At 38.7% G+C, this 19,148-nt stretch overlaps 2 protein-coding genes across 2 annotated transcripts; one reads left to right on the plus strand and one right to left on the minus strand.

Annotated features, from left to right (window-relative positions):
- The first annotated feature begins 190 nt into the window (after positions 1-190).
- Positions 191-12,578, plus strand: LOC121243304 (protein CELLULOSE SYNTHASE INTERACTIVE 3). The gene is made up of 8 exons (XM_041141402.1): positions 191-353; positions 698-831; positions 1,732-1,829; positions 2,190-5,250; positions 6,110-8,654; positions 9,910-10,364; positions 11,537-11,653; positions 11,947-12,578. The coding sequence occupies exons 3-8, from the start codon at positions 1,768-1,770 to the stop codon at positions 12,106-12,108; spliced, it is 6,402 nt and encodes a 2,133-aa protein (XP_040997336.1). The 5' UTR covers positions 191-353; positions 698-831; positions 1,732-1,767; the 3' UTR covers positions 12,109-12,578.
- Positions 12,579-13,304: 726 nt separating this feature from the next.
- Positions 13,305-17,815, minus strand: LOC121243305 (protein PLASTID MOVEMENT IMPAIRED 1-RELATED 1-like). Its single transcript, XM_041141403.1, is given in 4 exon segments — positions 13,305-14,795; positions 14,991-16,632; positions 16,635-17,386; positions 17,631-17,815. Coding segments are annotated over 3 exon segments (3,393 nt in total). The 5' UTR covers positions 17,275-17,386; positions 17,631-17,815; the 3' UTR covers positions 13,305-13,684.
- Between the last annotated feature and the right edge of the window lie 1,333 nt (positions 17,816-19,148).

The raw sequence follows: 19,148 nt of genomic DNA on the forward strand, positions 1-19,148 counted from the left end.
GCAGGGAGTTGAAAAAATATATATATTAACGGACAAAAAGCCAGAAAATGCACGAATCACCAGAAAACAGGATTACCTTATCACAGTATGTATCGGCGATTGGGGCCCTCTAGTCTTCAGCCAATAAGAAATATGAGAAAATGAAAAAAAATATATCGTACTATTTATTTTTTCAGAAAAAGAAAGAAAGAAAAAGACGGACATGCACACATGGGATGGGAAGGCCGCGAAAGGACTCTCTCTCTCTCTGTCTGTCTGTCTGTCTCACAGTCATCACTGACATGCTAGCTCTGCTTCTATCTCCATTGACGTAGCTCTCTCGTTTGGGTATTTGTCGTTCTGTGAATTCCCAGGTAGCTTCTTCTTTTCTTTTTCTTTTTTATTTTTGTGTTCATTTTTTGGGTACATTTTTCTTTTTCCAAGTATAATTTGGTTGGATGACGGATTGAAAAGGACGTTTCTCTTGCCCTAGATTCTGTGATGCTCTCTTCGATCTGATATCTGTACTGTTTCGCAATTTTTTATTCATTTTTGTCAATATTTAATCATTTGATTATACTATATGTGCGTGAAGATCTGAATTTGATACAAACCATGATCGCTACTTTTGTCATTGTTAATTGGGTTTGATTCGAAGGCTGTTGTGGAAGCTGACACTGTGTGCTTTCCGTGCACTATTTGCATTGTTTTTAAGCAGAATTTGTTTCGAACTCCCTGCGAATTTGGATTGGATGGAGAGGAATTGAGGTGTTGATGCTTCTCAGGCGGAGAAGTTGGGTTTCCGGGAAGTGACAAGGAGGGAGTTCTTGGGCATTTGCTGTATACGGCGAGGTACGTTCTTTTGCGCGATTTTTGATTCTTAATGGATGTTGTCAATTTTTGGATGGCTGTCATTTTTATATATCTTATATGTATATATTTGGATGATTTGTTGTTTGTCGTGTTTAGAATTTGGTTTGTGATAATGTTTTGGTAATTCTCTTTAAGTTTTTTTCTTTGGATCAGTGGTGGACAAGAATTTGATGTTGTAAAAGGTGGGTTGAAGTGGCTTCTGCTTTGCGAGTGCTTACCAAAATTTTAGATGTTACGAGGTGCTGTAATCAAATTGTGCTACTGGGAAAAAAAATGCTTTTTTTTTTTTCCTTCTCCTTTTTCCTTGCTCCCGTAATTTGAACTTGAAAAGCCCATAGGAAATAGTTCTCAAATCCCTCTCCCCTTTAAATTGTCAGTCAAAGATCTGCATGTTGGGCGGTGTTTGGAATTCAGATTTGCAACTTTGTAATAGCCTGAGAATACTTTGTTCTGAAGACTGGAAACAGTTGATTTTTTAATTTTTTTAAATGTGTCTGTAATTGAAAATGAAAATTGTGAAATCTGCTTAAATAGTTAGACTTAGCTGATACTCTTGAATAAGCATCAGACACATCTTCACTGTTAGGATACAACCTTTTTAGGTATATGATATGACTATAATCTTAAGTTAAATATTGAATGTCTTATTACACTGTTAGGGCTGAACTGTACATCTGGGATGCTTCCAGGGTTCAACTGTTCCCCTTAATACAACTATCAATCGGATTCGTCAGAAACTGATATTTACAGACACACAAATAGCACTCTTCCTCTTGAACATTTATCTTGCTTCTGAAGACTTCTCGTTTAAGCATATTAGTATTGTCCTATCTACGATCCCTTAATTTAGTAGTACTGATTGGTTAGTTTGACTTGCAGGTGGCCCAAGAGAGCTAAAGTAGTGTTTTGGTGCAAATGTCGAAGTCTCCCTCCCCTGAACCACGAGAGTTCATATCTTCTTCTATTTCCCGGCGCAGGTTAACATCTCTCTTACTCTCTCTCTTGGTAATTGATACCTCTTTTTCATGTCATAGAAAGTGAATTTGTTGCATGCCTTTATCAACAATAAATTGAAAAAAAAAAAAGAAATTACAAATAAGCTTCTCGCTTTTAATAGCTATGCGTACTTATCATCATAATTTGTTTAGGATTCCCATTTAATTTTTTTTTTTTTTCCTGATAGGTGAAAATCTATAATATCAATAAGCGTAGCCAAGTACAATTCCCTTTTAAAAGTTCAAAGCAATGGTTCATTTATGGCCATGATGTGTTAGATGCTATAAGTTTTTTGTATTACACTCTCATTTTGAATACCGTATTTTCTCATTACCATCCAGGGAATTAAATGGAACAGAAGCTATGGATGATTCAGAATGCACTATGGCTACCGTTGCTCATTTTATTGAGCAACTGCATGCCAACATGTCCTCACAACATGAGAAAGAACTTATTACAGCACGTTTGCTAGGTATTGCTAGAGCAAGAAAGGATGCAAGGACACTAATTGGTTCCCATGGCCAAGCAATGCCATTATTCATAAGCATCCTCAGGAGTGGCACCTCTGTAGCAAAAGTTAATGTTGCTGCAACTCTTAGTCTTCTATGCAAAGATGATGAATTACGGTTAAAGGTGCTTCTAGGTGGGTGCATCCCCCCATTACTCTCACTCTTGAAGTCTGAATCAATTGAGGCTAGGAAGGCAGCAGCAGAGGCTCTATATGAAGTTTCCTCTGGTGGGCTTTCAGATGATCTTGTTGGTATGAAAATATTTGTGACAGAAGGTGTCGTACCAACCTTGTGGGACCAACTCAATCCAAAGAACAGGCAGGACAAAGTGGTTGAGGGATTTGTTACTGGGGCTTTGAGAAATCTTTGTGGTGATAAGGATGGTTACTGGAGAGCAACACTTGAGGCTGGAGGAGTAGATATCATCGTGGGTCTTCTTTCTTCGGATAATGCTGCTTCTCAATCAAATGCAGCTTCTCTGTTGGCCCGCCTGATGTTGGCTTTCAGTGATAGCATCCCAAAAGTAATAGATTCTGGAGCTGTCAAAGCTTTGCTTCGTCTCGTAAGCCAGGAAAATGATATTTCTGTCCGTGCTAGTGCTGCAGATGCTTTAGAGGCTCTTTCTTTCAAATTAACCAGGGCAAAGAAAGCAATTGTTGATGATAATGGTCTTTCGGTTCTTATTGGAGCTGTAGTTGCTCCTTCTAAAGAGGGTATGCAAGGTGAGTGTGGTCAGGCTTTACAGGGGCATGCAACGCGAGCTTTAGCAAATATCTGTGGTGGGACGTCTGCTTTAATACTATATCTTGGGGAACTTTCACAGTCCCCTCGCCTGGCTGCACCAGTTGCTGATATAGTTGGAGCACTTGCCTACGCTCTGATGGTCTTTGAGCACAACTCTGATGTGAATGAAGAACCTCTTGATGTGACACAGATAGAAGATATTCTTGTAATGCTACTAAAGCCTCGAGATAATAAGCTGGTCCAAGAGCGTGTCCTTGAGGCTATGGCTAGCCTGTACGGCAATGTCTATCTCTCAAGATGGGCAAGTCATGCAGAAGCAAAGAAGGTTCTTACTGGACTCATAACGATGGCTACTGGTGATGTGCAAGAGTATTTGATACTGTCTTTGACAAGCTTATGCTGTGATGGGGTAGGCATCTGGCAAGCAATTGGAAAGAGAGAAGGAATTCAGTTACTGATATCGTTGCTGGTGTTATCCAGTGAGCAGCATCAAGAATATGCTGTTCAATTGCTTGCAATCTCAACTGACCAAGTTGATGACAGCAAGTGGGCCATCACAGCTGCTGGAGGGATTCCTCCCCTGGTGCAGTTGTTAGAGATAGGATCTCAGAAGGCAAAAGAGGATGCGGCTCATGTTCTGTGGAACTTGTGCTGTCACAGTGAGGACATTCGTGCTTGTGTTGAAAGTGCTGGAGCAATCCCAGCATTCTTATGGCTTCTAAAAAGTGGTGGATCAAGAGGGCAAGAAGCCTCTGCTTTGGCACTTACAAAGCTTATCCGAACAGCTGATTCTGCTACCATTAATCAGTTACTGGCTTTACTCCTTGGAGATTCTCCTAGCTCAAAGGCCCATACAATTAGAGTTTTGGGCCATGTACTCATAATGGCATCACATGAGGATCTTGTGCATAAGGGTTCTGCAGCAAACAAAGGTCTGAGGTCTCTTGTCGAGGTTCTTAACTCAACAAATGAAGAGTCGCAAGAGTATGCAGCTTCCGTCCTAGCTGATCTGTTCAGTATAAGACAAGATATTTGTGATAATCTTGCAACTGATGAGATTGTTCATCCTTGCATGAAGCTTCTAACCAGCAAAACTCAAGTTGTTGCAACACAGTCAGCTCGGGCATTGGGTGCTCTGTCCCGTCCAACTAAGACTAAAACTACAAACAGGATGTCTTATCTTGCTGAGGGGGATGTGAAGCCTCTAATCAAGTTGGCTAAAACTTCTTCTATTGATGCTGCTGAAACTGCAGTTGCTGCGCTGGCTAATCTTCTCTCTGATTCCCATATTGCTGCAGAAGCCCTGGCAGAAGATATTGTTTCGGCTTTGACAAAAGTACTTGGAGAAGGAACTTCACAAGGTAAGCAGAATGCTTCACGTGCTCTCCATCAATTGCTGAAGCATTTTCCAGTGGGTGATGTACTCACCGGAAATGCTCAGTGTCGCTCTGCTGTTCTAGCACTTGTTGACTCTTTAAATGCAATGGATATGGATGGTACTGATGCTTTAGAAGTAGTTGCACTCTTGGCTAGGACAAAACAAGGTGTGCACCTCACTTACCCTCCATGGTCTGTCCTTGCCGAAGTTCCCTCAAGCTTAGAGACTCTTGTCCACTGTCTGGCTGAGGGGCATGCTCCTGTGCAAGACAAGGCAATAGAAATTTTGTCTAGGCTTTGTGTGGACCAACCAGTTGTGATGGGTGATTTGTTGGTTGCAAGACCAAGAACCATTGGTTCACTAGCTAACAGGATAATGAACTCATCCAGTTTAGAAGTGAGAGTCGGAGGGTGTGCATTGCTCATTTGTGCTCTAAAAGAACACAAACAGCAGTCAATGGAAGCACTGGATGTATCCAGATATTTAAAATCACTTATACATGCTTTAGTGGAAATGGTGAAGGTCAATTCTAATTGTTCATCTTTGGAAATAGAAGTTCAAACTCCTAGAGGATTTATGGAAAGAACTGCATTCCAGGAAGGAGATGGGTTTGATGTTCCTGATCCAGCTGCTGTCTTGGGGGGTACTGTTGCCTTGTGGTTGCTATCAATAATTGCTTCCTTCCATGCTAACAACAAACTCATTGTAATGGAGGCTGGTGGAATTGAGGCTCTCTTTGAGAAGCTTTCAAGCTATACTTCCAATCCACAGGTATATCCTAATTTATATTCAATTGGTTTGGTGCTCTGTCTTCTCTCTCACCAGAGGCACTAGGGTGCCTTTTGTTTTACTCTCTCTTTTGGGACTTTACTATTCTATGGGATGAGGTCTGTTAAACCTGTAACCAGCCAGTGATTTGCGCTATAAAAAAATACGTTTGGCATGAGTTGATAAGATCTTTAAAAAGTGAGATATAATCGTATTGAATCTTACCAAAATAGATGCTGATGATTTCTATCTATCACTCTGCTTGAATAAAAGGGTTACTGGTCCCTCTTATGTGGATTCTTTTTTGGGTGGGGGTGGGGGCAATGGTGGTGGTTGGGGAAGGTGTCTTGTATGTGATCCTATCCTTCAACATCTTTTGCGTGAAGTGGCTGCTTTCAAGATTTGATTCTCCAACTTGCATTTTGTAGCCTGAGACTTTACAGTGTTGCACCAAATAATGGACCAAATAGAACTTTTATCATACAACTTCTGTAGCATTTTAATCCTTTTTTCACCGTATGCCTTATCCAAACTAGTGGCCAATTGCATGTACTTTGCATGTTGAAAAGTAATCGATGGGCCCTATGACTATATCCCTGCATCACTTAGGGAATAGCATATGTTTAATAGGTTTATTATAGTAATGGAATTAGAACCTTGAAAAATGAGTCTAAGATGTAACAAAAAGAATTATTGCCTGAGGCAAATTTGTTCCTTCCAGAATCATGCATGTCTCAGATTAGAAGTATTAGTTTCTGATTCTTTTCAACAGTTTTTGAGCTTTTATTGCATAGTTAATACATGCTAAATATTGTTTGAGAAGGCTTTCGTGGCTGAACCTACCAAGAAACTTCATTGGCAGGCAGAATATGAGGATGCAGAAGGTATATGGATTAGTTCCCTGCTCCTGGCTATTTTGTTCCAGGACCCAAATGTTGTTTTGTCTCCTGCAACTATGCGCATCATACCTTCATTTGCTCTTCTTCTGAGATCTGACGAAGTAATTGATAGGTTCTTTGCTGCCCAGGCAATGGCCAGTCTTGTTTGTCATGCAAACAAGGGAATAAATCTTGCCATTGCCAACTCAGGTGCTGTTGCTGGGTTAATAACCCTAATTGGGTACATAGAGTCAGATATACCGACTCTTGTTGCTTTATCAGAAGAATTTTTTCTAGTAAGAAACCCTGAACAAGTTGTACTGGAACATCTTTTTGAAATAGAAGATGTACGATTTGGGTCAACTGCACGCAAATCTATACCTTTGTTGGTGGATCTCTTGAGACCAATTCCAGATAGACCAGGTGCCCCTCCCATAGCTGTTCAGCTATTGACCTGCATTGCAGATGGAAGTGATACAAACAAATTAATTATGGCTGAAGCTGGAGGTCTGGATGCTCTGACGAAGTATCTATCTTTGAGCCCTCAAGACTCAATGGAGGCCACTATATCTGAACTACTGAGAATATTGTTTAGCAATCCTGATCTTATTCGATATGAAGCATCAGCTAGTTCCTTAAATCAACTCATAGCTGTTCTGCGGCTGGGGTCAAGAAGTGCTAGATTCAGTGCTGCAAGGGCTCTCCATGAGCTTTTTGATGCCGAGAACATCAGAGATACCGAATTAGCCTGGCAGGCTGTTCAGCCATTGGTTGACATGCTTAATGCTGCATCAGCGAGTGAGCAAGAGGCTGCTCTTGTTGCCTTGATAAAGCTGACTTCAGGAAGTCCTTCTAAAGCAACCCTGTTGACTGATGTTGAAGGAAACCCAGTAGAGAGTTTGCAAAAAGTATTATCATCTTCCTCATCCTTAGAATTGAAGGGAAATGCTGCACAACTCTGTTCTGTTCTTTTTGGAAATACTAAATTCAGAGAAAATCCAATTACCTCTGAATGCATACAACCTCTTGTATTGCTCATGCAGTCTGATTCAATTACAGCAGTAGAATCTGCAGTTTGTGCTTTTGAAAGATTGTTGGATGATGAACAGCAGGTGGAGCTTGCAGCAGCTTACAATGTCGTAGATCTCCTTGTTGGCTTAGTTTCTGGAACAAACCATCGGCTTATTGAGGCTAGCATCTGTGCTCTCATAAAGTTGGGAAAAGACCGGACTCCTCTTAAGTTGGATATGGTCAAAGCTGGCATTATCGATAATTGTCTTGAGCTACTCCCTCTCGCACCCAGTTTATTATGCTCCTCTATTGCAGAGCTATTTCGCATTTTAACAAATAGCAATGCAATTGCTAGAGGCACAGCTGCTGCAAAAATTGTAGAACCCCTTTTCCTGGTTTTACTTCGTCCTGATTTTGACTTGTGGGGCCAGCACAGTTCCTTGCAAGCACTTGTAAATATTTTGGAGAAGCCCCAGAGCCTCGCAACTTTAGAACTTACCCCTAGTCAAGTCATTGAGCCTCTGATTTCATTCCTGGAGTCCCCATCTCAAGCCATCCAGCAGCTTGGCACAGAGTTGCTTGCTCATCTTCTTGCTCAGGAACACTTTCAGCAAGATATTACGACAAAAAATGCAGTTGTGCCTCTTGTGCAGCTTGCGGGAATTGGTATATTGAACTTACAGCAAACAGCAGTAAAAGCATTGGAAAAGATATCCACAACTTGGCCAAAGGCAGTTGCTGATGCTGGAGGAATTTTTGAGCTTGCAAAGGTTATAATTCAAGATGACCCTCAGCCACCTCATTTATTATGGGAGTCAGCTGCTTTGGTTCTCTCCAATGTTCTGAGTTTCAAAACTGAATATTACTTTAAAGTTCCTCTGGTAGTTCTCGTGAAAATGTTGCACTCAACTTTGGAGAGCACGATCACAGTGGCCCTTAATGCCTTACTTGTTCACGAAAGGAGTGATGCTTCAAGTGCTGAACAGATGACTGAAGCTGGTGCCATAGATGCTTTATCGGACCTTTTAAGATCTCACCAGTGTGAAGAACCAGCTGGAAGATTACTTGAAGCCCTGTTTAACAATATGAGGGTACGAGAGATGAAGGTTTCCAAATATGCAATAGCACCTTTATCGCAATATCTACTTGACCCACAAACCAGGTCAGAATCTGGCAGGCTTCTTGCAGCTCTTGCTCTTGGGGACCTCTCACAACATGAAGGACATGCTAGAGCTAGTGATTCTGTTTCTGCTTGTCGTGCATTAATAAGCTTGCTTGAAGATCAACCGACAGAAGACATGAAGATGGTGGCTATTTGTGCATTGCAAAACTTTGTCATGCGCAGCAGAACCAATAGGCGAGCTGTTGCAGAAGCGGGAGGCATATTGGTGATTCAGGAATTATTGCTTTCTCCTAATCCAGAAGTTTCTGGGCAGGCAGCGTTGCTGATCAAATTATTATTTTCTAATCACACACTCCAAGAATATGTGTCGAATGAGCTCATCAGATCTTTGACAGGTGATTCACAATTGGAAACTCAAATCCCATATTTTTTTTTCCATTGTAATGTGCTAACATATGATGTTACAAACTTAGTCACTAGGCAGTACCCATTTTTAAGTTTCATTTTTCCATCAAGTTATATGCATTTATTAGTTGATGTACGGGTTAATCTCTTAATGGCTAAGATTGTAGTTTGTAGCAAATTATACTGCAATCCTTAGAAAATCACTGTTTGTTTTCCCTTATTCCTTGTGGTTGACCCTGTTTAGGAATAAGAACCATGATTTCCTTCAGGGATAAAATACGCCCATTCCTTGAAAATATACAGTATCTAGCATCTTTTAGATTTCTATTTTTTAACTTGCTAAAAAAACTGTTGGAAGGTGGAATACCTATGCAGAGAGTAAATAGGTCAGGGCACAGTTCTTATTGTCAAGCGAAAGAAAAAAGTAGAACTAAGAAGGCGTCTATCATGTAATCAACGGGAGTTTGAAGAACTCAACATGGGAAGTAATTTGTAGAGTTGTCTATGAGGGGAATCACTCAAAGAGTCAGAAGATTTACTTCTGGAGAGGAAAGGCTTTAACAAAGATAACTAGAACATGCTTTCTAATCCTGGTAGTAGGTCTGGTCCCAGGACCATGCCTTTAAAGTAGTAGCCTCATGATAGAACTTGTCTGGATTATTCATTGAGAAAATATTTTATAATCTTAGAATTCAGTCAAGAGGAGTAGTTTTTATGTCCAGTAATCTATTCTGTATTTGTCCAGTTGGATGGGAATCATGGAGTTTTGCTTTTCCTTTCTTTTGGGTTTGCTGGTTCAGTCCATGAAAATCTACCTTGGTTGGCATTAGAAATTTGATAGAAAAGGCAACTGGGGCAGCTTTGGGAGCCACTCCTTTGTGCTTATTTTGGAGTATTTGGTTGTGTTAAAATGGCCAGATGTTTGAGGCATGGAGAAGAGTTCTCGAGCTCAAAAGAACTTTACCATGACGCTTTAATATGTGATTGGTGAAAACTGACTCTAGTTTGGCCTGTTTTAATTTTTAATTTTCTTGGTTCATTGTTCTTTTATTTTGTTTTTCTTTTGACACAGTGTCTGAGGAATTAATCAAACCATGGAAATTAACTACAGGTATAACCATATAAAAAGTAGCCCAGAAATAACAACCTACCCAAATGAAGCATTTAATCTTCAATTAGAGTAATTTATCAATTTTCCATTTCTATCCCTTTAAAATTGATTTCTGTCATTTCCTCGTTTTGCAGCTGCACTAGAAAGAGAATTGTGGTCCACAGCAAATATCAATGAAGAGGTTTTGAAAACCCTAAATGTGATATTTGCAAACTTTCCAAAGCTACATACCTCTGAAGCTGCTACTCTATGCATTCCTCATTTAATAGGAGCACTTAAATCTGGTAGCGAGGCAGCTCAGGAATCTGTACTGGACACCCTGTGCTTGTTAAAGCATTCTTGGTCAACAATGCCGATTGATATTGCAAAGTCGCAGGCCATGATTGCAGCTGAAGCTATTCCTATCCTGCAAATGCTCATGAAATCCTGCCCACCAAGTTTCCATGAGAGAGCAGACAGCCTGTTGCACTGCTTACCGGGCTGTTTGACAGTTACTATTAAGCGTGGGAACAACCTAAAGCAGACCATGGGAAGCACAAATGCCTTTTGCCGATTGACTATAGGCAATGGTCCTCCAAGACAAACCAAGGTATTTTTACACCTATTTTACAACTCATATAATTATGCTAATTCCTTAAAAATTATTTCAGTTTTATGTAACTATTCTGAATTTGGAATAAAGTTGCAAAATAGTAGTAAAAAAAGTTAAAGTTTATTATTTTCCTATATTATATTATATTATATTTTCTCTAATCTAGCCAAAGCTTAGAGACCAATAACTTGGTAGTCTTGCGGTACCTCTTCTCATTCAAGAAAGAGGTTTGAGGTTTGACCCAAGGTGGGTGCAAGATTCATGGGACTATGCATTCTTTTGATGATTATAAAAACTAAGTACAGAAAACCCTTGAGCTTGGGCAGCCAGGATGCTATGCTTCCATCACATGTATTTTGCATTATCTTTGTGATCTCATGTTTTATGCTCCTAGGACTTTATTTCCCTAATTTCTCTCTCTGTGCAAAAATGTTTAATGACATGGCATTTTCGGATTGGTTACAGACTTGGTTTTTATTGATTGGTTACAGACTAGACACTTTGATTTTACACTTTGAGCCTGACCATGAAGAGGCTGTATATTTCGAACTAAACTTTAGGGAGGTTATGTGTTTTATGATATGAGCTAACAAGAAGGGATTAAAATATGTTATCCACACATACCATTCATTCCTTTCAAAGAAGTCCTCGTACGATGTTATGCTTGTTTTCCTGAATCTTCTTCATGTCATGTTATATGGGTCTATAATTATTTAAAAGCCTATGAAGATCACAATCACGTTCTTTGCTCACACACACACATAATGTCCTTTACTCCCATATGACATTTGACTTTTTCCAAAGCGTGTTACTTAAAACCCCCAATGGTTTGGAAAAGATTTTAAAAAATAATCATTATGCTCTAAAGATATATAATTTGTAGCATCTGTGAATTCCAAAGGTTAACTTGATTTCTTACTGCTAGTTGATTATCCAACATTATGATAAAAAAAGTCGATGAAATTCGTAAGGATATTTTTGGAATATTGATTCTTTCCAAGTTATTTCGGATATATTTTCTTCTTCTGATCAGTTTGACAATGGTTATATTTTGCATATTGCAGAGTTACAGAACTCGTACTCTGCATTGCTTGATATATCAAGTAATGATTAGATCTAATCTGTCAATCAACTTGCAAGATAATAAAATGGTCCTTTATCGTTATCAGGTAGTGAACCACAGTACCTCTCCCGAATGGAAAGAAGGGTTCAAATGGGCATTTGAAGTACCTCCAAAGGGACAAAAGCTCCACATCATTTGCAAAAGCAAAAATACTTTTGGGAAGGTAATTAGTTACTGTCCTTATCATCAGGCTGAGCCACTCATTCACAATGCTGTCACCATTGCAGTCCCCTGAACTACTGAAAAAACATAAGAAATTTATTGTAACCTTTGATTGCTTTGGATATTACTGTGCCCCTTATACCTTCATGTGGCAAGCTGCGATTGCCACTATGTGGAGCACAATCCCCTCTTGGGCAGTGTTGATTTCATACTTTTTTTTCCCTTTCCTTTCCTTTTGGATTTGGGTAAGTTGTTGCTTTCATATGTCTCATAGAGAATGGCGGCTTTTTTCAGACAACACTGGGAAGAGTGACCATCCAAATTGACAAAGTTGTGAGTGAAGGACTATACAGCGGATTATTCAGCCTTAATCATGACAGTAACAAAGATGGCTCATCTCGAACGCTTGAGATTGAGATTATCTGGTCCAACAGGACATCAGACGAGGACATGTAAAAGGGTGCAATAAGTTCATATTTGCAAAGCGAAGGGCAGGTATAGCGAGAGGTATTTAGAAAGTTGAGATCAGAAAGCACTGGTGGTTGTCCCAAAATGGGTGTGGAAGTTTGGTTTGCGTGTAATTATTCACATCTTTTGCAGGTCCAGTTTTGTAGGCCGAAAGATTAAGCTGCTCCAAGTTAATTGTAAATTTTATTTATTAATTTGCAGAGATGTTAAAGGATTAAACAGGGTTCCCATAGTGTAGGGAATTTCAAAGCTGATAAAAGTTTGTTGTACAGGTCAGTTTGTAGGCACTAGCAATTTAAATATACTAGGGAGGAATGGCATCTAAAGTTGAAGGGATTGAGCTTTTTCGCACCAAGTGCTGCCTTTCCAACATTTAAAATGGGCCATTCCTGTACCTAGAAACTTCAATTATATATATAAAGCTGGAAGCCTCCATACAAAAAGTACTTCTGGTAAAACTCTTACTAGTTGGCACTGCTTGTTTCTTAGGGCTTTTGGATCTAACTTGCTATGCATTCTTCAAGCAATCATCTTTCTTTTTGTCATACCCATTCTCAGATATGCTTGGAGATCCAGCTTCAAGATTCTATAGAGGCATCTTTTCATCCTCCAACTACAATTTGTATTACTGTTGTTGTTTCTTTTTCTTTTTGTTCATGAATTCTCAGCTCATGAACAACATTTCCTCGATCTCTTGAATGAGAAAGTTACATTATGAAGGGAAGCCACATTCATCCAGAAGGCCAGACCCCAAAAGTTCTCCACAACCAGATAACATTGACTGGTGTACTATTCATGAATGATATGCAATTGGGCATTAGGGATAAAGAAGAAGACTAGGAAAAAAAAGAAAAGACACATCAATGAACGTCTACATTCCGTATGAAGGAATAGATGAGCTACTGAGGTGAATGGAAGATCGAAGTAGCTTAGAAAATTTCAGCTAAAAGGGCTAGAGATATGATCGAGCAGAGCAGATGTCAAGTGATTCAAATGGAAATTCCCTAAACAGTACAACTTGAGATCCCCTGCCTTCTTGGTGAAAGTTAATCTTGACTGATTCGAACAATTGCAAACTTAAGACCTTTACATCCAAATCTGGAGCCAAAATCAAACCTCATATAATCTTGAGATTCTGTCTACTTATGTGCCCATCTTATTCACTTTCGGAGGTAATGATCAAATGACAAAAAATAGAATCAGATTTAGAATGAATTGTTGATTCATACATTTTTGGTTCCATTTTGCACCAACAATTTCCCTATACCTGACACATAGTTCTAGCTAAATAAGATGGCATATATCTAGAGTTTACCACCACAGAAGTGGATTTAAAGAGAGCTTGCCCGTCGTATTAAATAAAAAATCAGGCATCAGTGTCAGAATACAGATGTTAGTTTATTTTTCAAAGGCTTCATGACGTTTTTTTTTTTTTTTTTGATGGATTCGTGACGTTTATTTGTATGTGTAGAAAACATGTGTCAACACACTGGCAAGTTAATATGCCATATGCTGTCTCCTGTGTTCACTCTACAAAGAAAGTACCGCACCAACTGCAAAAGCTTCAAGAAGAATAGCTAGAAGTTGCATGCTGCAAGTGATGTGACCTGATAGTTTCATCCGGGAAGATGACATTAGGATTCCGAATAGGTGAGTTCGTTGACTTACTTCTCATGCAATGCACTCCAGATGAGATGCTCCACAAGATATCCCCTGACTGCCTTGCGCTCCTCACTAGTGGCGATGATATTACAATTTCCTTTGACTTCGAAACTGGTTGCTTATTGCTCTTAGCCATGCCATTGGAAAGCAACCATCGAGATCCTGACTGTTGCTGTGTGCCGGTACCCCAAAATTGGCACTTGCCTGGCCCAGAACTTACACCTGCAAGGTGGACTTCAGCAATTTTGAATTGAGAGTTGCTTCCTTCTATGACTTCATTTTTCTCTACTGCATTCATGTCACCAAACCCCTCCAATACGTGTCTGGGGTCTTCTTTATTGTTGCTGACCATGTTATCCACCCTTTGTATTGGAGGTACAAACATTCTATCCACTTGAAGTAGAGCGAGCATTGGGAGACCGACAGGTTCATGGTTTCGGTGGGGATCTCTAAGTTGCAGCATGAGAGCAACTATGAGATTGTTCCCCAACAATCCATGCTTTAGACCAGATCCTATGTCCCATTTTTTGTCTCTTGTTATCCACTCATCAACAAAATCTGTGCATTTGGCATGATGGGCTGTTAGGATCTCCAAAATTTGTTCATTATCTTTATCTTCATCATCAATGATTCCAGCATCCAGCCTCAACCAATTATCCAATGTTAGGGACATATCCATTAATCTTGTAACATCACTGCCACTACCTCTGACATCTAGACGTTGCAATACTGCAGATCCTTCAGACCTGTGAAACCTGCTAAAAGCAGAATCTTTACTTGAAGGCACCTCTTCATCAGACATGTTAGTCTGTATTCTCAGTCCTTCTATTAAGAGGGCTTCAACCCTATCCATTGCCAAAGGAACAAGTTCTTTTAGAGATACATGGTCCAAACCACTGGTCAAATCTGAGCTCCAGCTTTGACAAATCCAACCAGATGGACATTCTTTAACTTCCTCCCCTCCGCCATATGCATCCAGCCAAAAGACTGATTCATGCTGCAACAGAGCCTGCCTATAGCAGAAACTCGATAAATTTGTTTTGATCAGTAAACAAATTTTATTGATAGAAATAGGGATAGCCCAAGTACACGGGACTGAAACTCGATAAATTAGTTATGTTTCAGAAAATAAAATAGAAACAACCAAGGATTTGAAAGTTAGAACTATATAAATTTCTTAAATGAATGAAGTTAAGGTGCTTACACACCTCCCAGGCACCACCGTGCTAGATGTAGCATTCCCCACTAGCTCTTCTATCATCTTTCCTGTAAGATCCACCAAAGGCATTAATTGATTTGTCAGCAAAGACATCTTTTCAGTTCCAATCGATGCCAAATGCTGTAATATCTCCATAATATCAAAACCCATCGCAGCAGGCAGCACAACTGGGCTAGAAACTTGCACGATTAAGCTCCCACCATTTTTTGCATTTCTGAAAAGTGCGGGACTCATGGACCGCAGAAAGCCTCCACCTTTTGTCCAAACAAATGGACCCAAGCCTACTCCAAGTGGAGGTAACTCAAGTGGCTCTTTGGGGGCTAGTTGGATTGGACTTCCAAATCCACCAGAGCAATTTTGTGGAGAGCTCTTAAAGTCCTCCTCATTTAAGCCCCATTCTCTCATCAAGGCTTCGGTTTCCAAGTCTTCAAGCATTTTGGCCTTCCTTCTATTTCTCGGTAACTGTCTATCCCTGTTGTGCTCCTCTTCAGCAGCTTGAATAATTGAAGACAAATCAGAGTCCTCAAAACACTCCCCAAAGGTAGACCAAGGTGAATCACTGAAAGAAAAATCCGACTGCTCTTCCATTGGATCAAAATAAATATTGAAGTTGCTAGAAGCAAGAGAATCATTTTCAAACTGCCTTAAAAGACACTCTCTAGGAGACTCAGAATCAATTTCGGACGACCAGCGAGATGAGCCATGTTCGATCCCCAGTAACTTTAAGAAATCCCTAGCTACAGTTTTAGTATCATCATCTAAGGTACTTGATTTATTGAGAATTTTTTTATCTTCATAACTTGATTTAACCTCCATCATATTTTCATCCTCAAGGAACTCAGATGCAGTTGGTGGAGGCTCCAATTCTGCTGATTTAGAGTTCCAAGGGTGATGAAGATCTAATTTTGTCTCTCCTACTGTTGAATCTCTGGTAGATAAGCTCTTATCCTCATATTTGTGGTCCTCCACGACAACCTCATTTAAGTAATCACCAAAAACGTCATCCTTTGAATTACAGTTAGTCTCCTCCTCATCAATGGATATGTCATCATCCTTGATGACCTCATCCACACTGATAGTTTCAATCACAGACCGATCAAAAGTCTGAACAGTGGCTTGATCAGATTGCAACTCTTCCTGCCCAGGAATTTCTATCCCCCTCTCAATAATGGTAAAATCAATGTTGTCACACTCATATCCATTATTTTCTTCAGATAACTCAGATTCCATATCACGCTTAAGCTTAAGCGGCTTCACATCTTCAGAATTTGACCTTGCTGAAATAAGCAAGTTTTCCTCACCAAGTTTCTGATATAGAAAATTTATTGACGTGGAGAGCTCCAACCCTGGATCAATAGACTGCAACGACAACACAGATGTAACATTCAAATTATTTCGAAGGCTCCCAGCCTGAGGGAGCATACCATTATTACCCGAAAGGAAACCTACACTGTTTTCCATGGTTTTTGATCTGTTCAATCCAAAGTTTATATGCTTTGAAACATTCATACTATCACTCATTTTCATGACGTAATCTGCCATGACTGAATACCCAAAACTAACACTGAGACTAGCACCATCAGCCTTGCCTTTGAGCTTAAAGCTTGTCATCCATTTACCAGAAATTTTCTCCCCTCTAACTCTTCCATAGTAAGTGGTAAAAGCCTTGTGAGATCAACCCAGTGCTTCCCAATATCAAGCCCTGCCATCCCAATTACAGAAACACTGATCAAGGAAAGCTTGGCATCATACTTCGCCGAATGGTGAGCCCCACTTTTACTACCATACACAGAACATCTATGCATCAGAGTCTCATTAATTTCAACCATTCCCTGACAAACCCTCGACGGATGGGTCCGTAAGACCTCATCCTTCCTTTTCCAATTCACGCATAAATTAAAGCCATCAAAACTCGTAGGCAACCCTTCTATTGAATGGACATAGAGGTAGAAACAGCAACTGAATTTTCGATTCCCAATATGAGTCAGGCCTTTCAATGGCTTCTTCCAATTCCATGATAATGATGATTTCTTGTCCCTATACAACAACAGGTCATCCCTAGGAAGCTTTGGGTTTGAGCTTGATTTCGATTCCAGCAAACGCATTTTTCCAGCTGATTGGGATCGAACTTGGGATGGGGGACGCAAATCCTCTGTAGTGGTTTTATGCAAATAAAGGGCTCTGCTTATTTCCTCAATGTCACGCAATAACTGAGCATTACTGGAATTTCCGGCATCACTATCTTTTCCAGACTCAAGTTTTGACAACATCATACGTGCTCTATATAAAACACAATCCAACAAATTCAACCCAGTTTCACCATAGAACTCCTCAGCTATCCAGTTTTTCAGAAACCCTCTTCGGTCACCCGGTTGGATCAGAAAACTAGAACAAAATAAAAATAAGACGTAGATTAGGCTCTATCAAACCAACACCCTCCCCCCCCCACAAAAAAAAAAAAAAAGAACAAAAAGAAGCGCAATCCAACAACAACAGCCACACCATTTCAATCTTAGATTATCACATAAAAAGCTTACATTGACGACACATATCCTATGATATCTCAGCAGCCAAAGAGACAACGGATCCATCCAACTCAAAATGAATCAAGCAATTGCGTTATACTTACCAGAGTTAAGAGTCACCACACTCCAATGCTGCTTTGTCGATTAAGTTAGCGCGGCCTTTGAATTCCACGAAGATGACATCGGAAACCTCGTTTGGAAACTTTTTCGACTAAAGACTGTGCGGTGCGGTGCGGCTGAAGAGATTATGTTTTGTCTTGTGAGGAGTGTGTCGGAGTTGGTGGATTGTGAGATGGAACTTGGGACGGTAGAGTCAGACTTCTCTGTTATCATAGAATAAGGTCAAGTCCATTGTAGTTACTTTAGATTTGCCTCTTCAATCGTTGGATTGTTTTTTTTTTTGTTTTCCAAGTCAGCGTGGACAGTGGATATAGCTCGTTTAGATAATAAGATGAAATGAGATGAGATGATTTTAGATGAGTCAAATAAAATATTATTAAAATATTAATTTTTAATATTATTATTATTTTGAGACTTGAAAAATTGAATTGTTTATTATATTTTATATGAAAATTTAGAAAAGTTATAATGATGAGTGAAATTAGATAAGTTGAGAGTGTTTCTATATTCAAACATGACCTAAATGTTTACGTGACATAATTTGATTATGAAGACAAATTTTAAATTTTAAATATAAATTAAAGCTTACAATTTAAATAACCTGAAGGGTGTACCGCTTACAATAATGGGTAGTGATATGGTTACTATCTTTTTATTATTTTTAGTATATTTATTTTTTTATCATTTTATTTAAAATATTTTTTTAACATCTTTAATCATTAAAAAAATTAAAAAATATATAATTTTACTAATAGTCACTTCCTTAACTATTAAGTAAAATAAAAAATTGAAAAAAAAATATAAAAAAAGTAGTAAATAGATAGTAAAAGAGTAATAACCTTATCATTTTCCTACAATAATTGTAGAATTATTATACGAGTTTTCACGTTTTTACAAATTAAAACATAGAAATACTTTCGATTACAAAAAAATTATATAAAATTAAATTCATAAAATAATATGATTTAATGTGAGAAGTTAGATTGTAAAGTTACTTTTTTCATAAAATAGATCGAATAGATCATATGAAGTCACGTCGTTTTATAAAATTATTTTTAAAAAATATTAAATATACTTAAAAAAATTTGTAAAAGACTTACTTCTCCTTGATATGTTTAAAATTATAAATTAAAAAAAGATAAAAAAATAATATTATAAGTAAAATTATAAATATAAATATAAATATATGTAAAACTAGTCGTTATTTTTATATAGTTCTTTTTGTGTCTACCCCGGTCCTCGCTTCTAGTTAAAATTACAGTTTTCATCAAAATACTCCAAAAATTGCCACTACTACCACGTTCTAGTTTTCGAACAGCTGACATGTTTTTATAACGAGTGGTTAAAACATTATCTAATTAGTTTTTGAAGCCATAATAGCCAGATTATTTAGTTGAGTTAAAATGAGTTGAGTTCTTTATTAATAATAATAAATTTAGATGATAAAATGAATTTTATAAAATTTATCTAAAATAAATTTAGATATATTTAGATGTTAAGGT

The sequence above is a fragment of the Juglans microcarpa x Juglans regia genome, chromosome 8D (assembly GCF_004785595.1).
Source record: "Juglans microcarpa x Juglans regia isolate MS1-56 chromosome 8D, Jm3101_v1.0, whole genome shotgun sequence".
NCBI classification, from domain to species: Eukaryota; Viridiplantae; Streptophyta; class Magnoliopsida; order Fagales; family Juglandaceae; genus Juglans; species Juglans microcarpa x Juglans regia.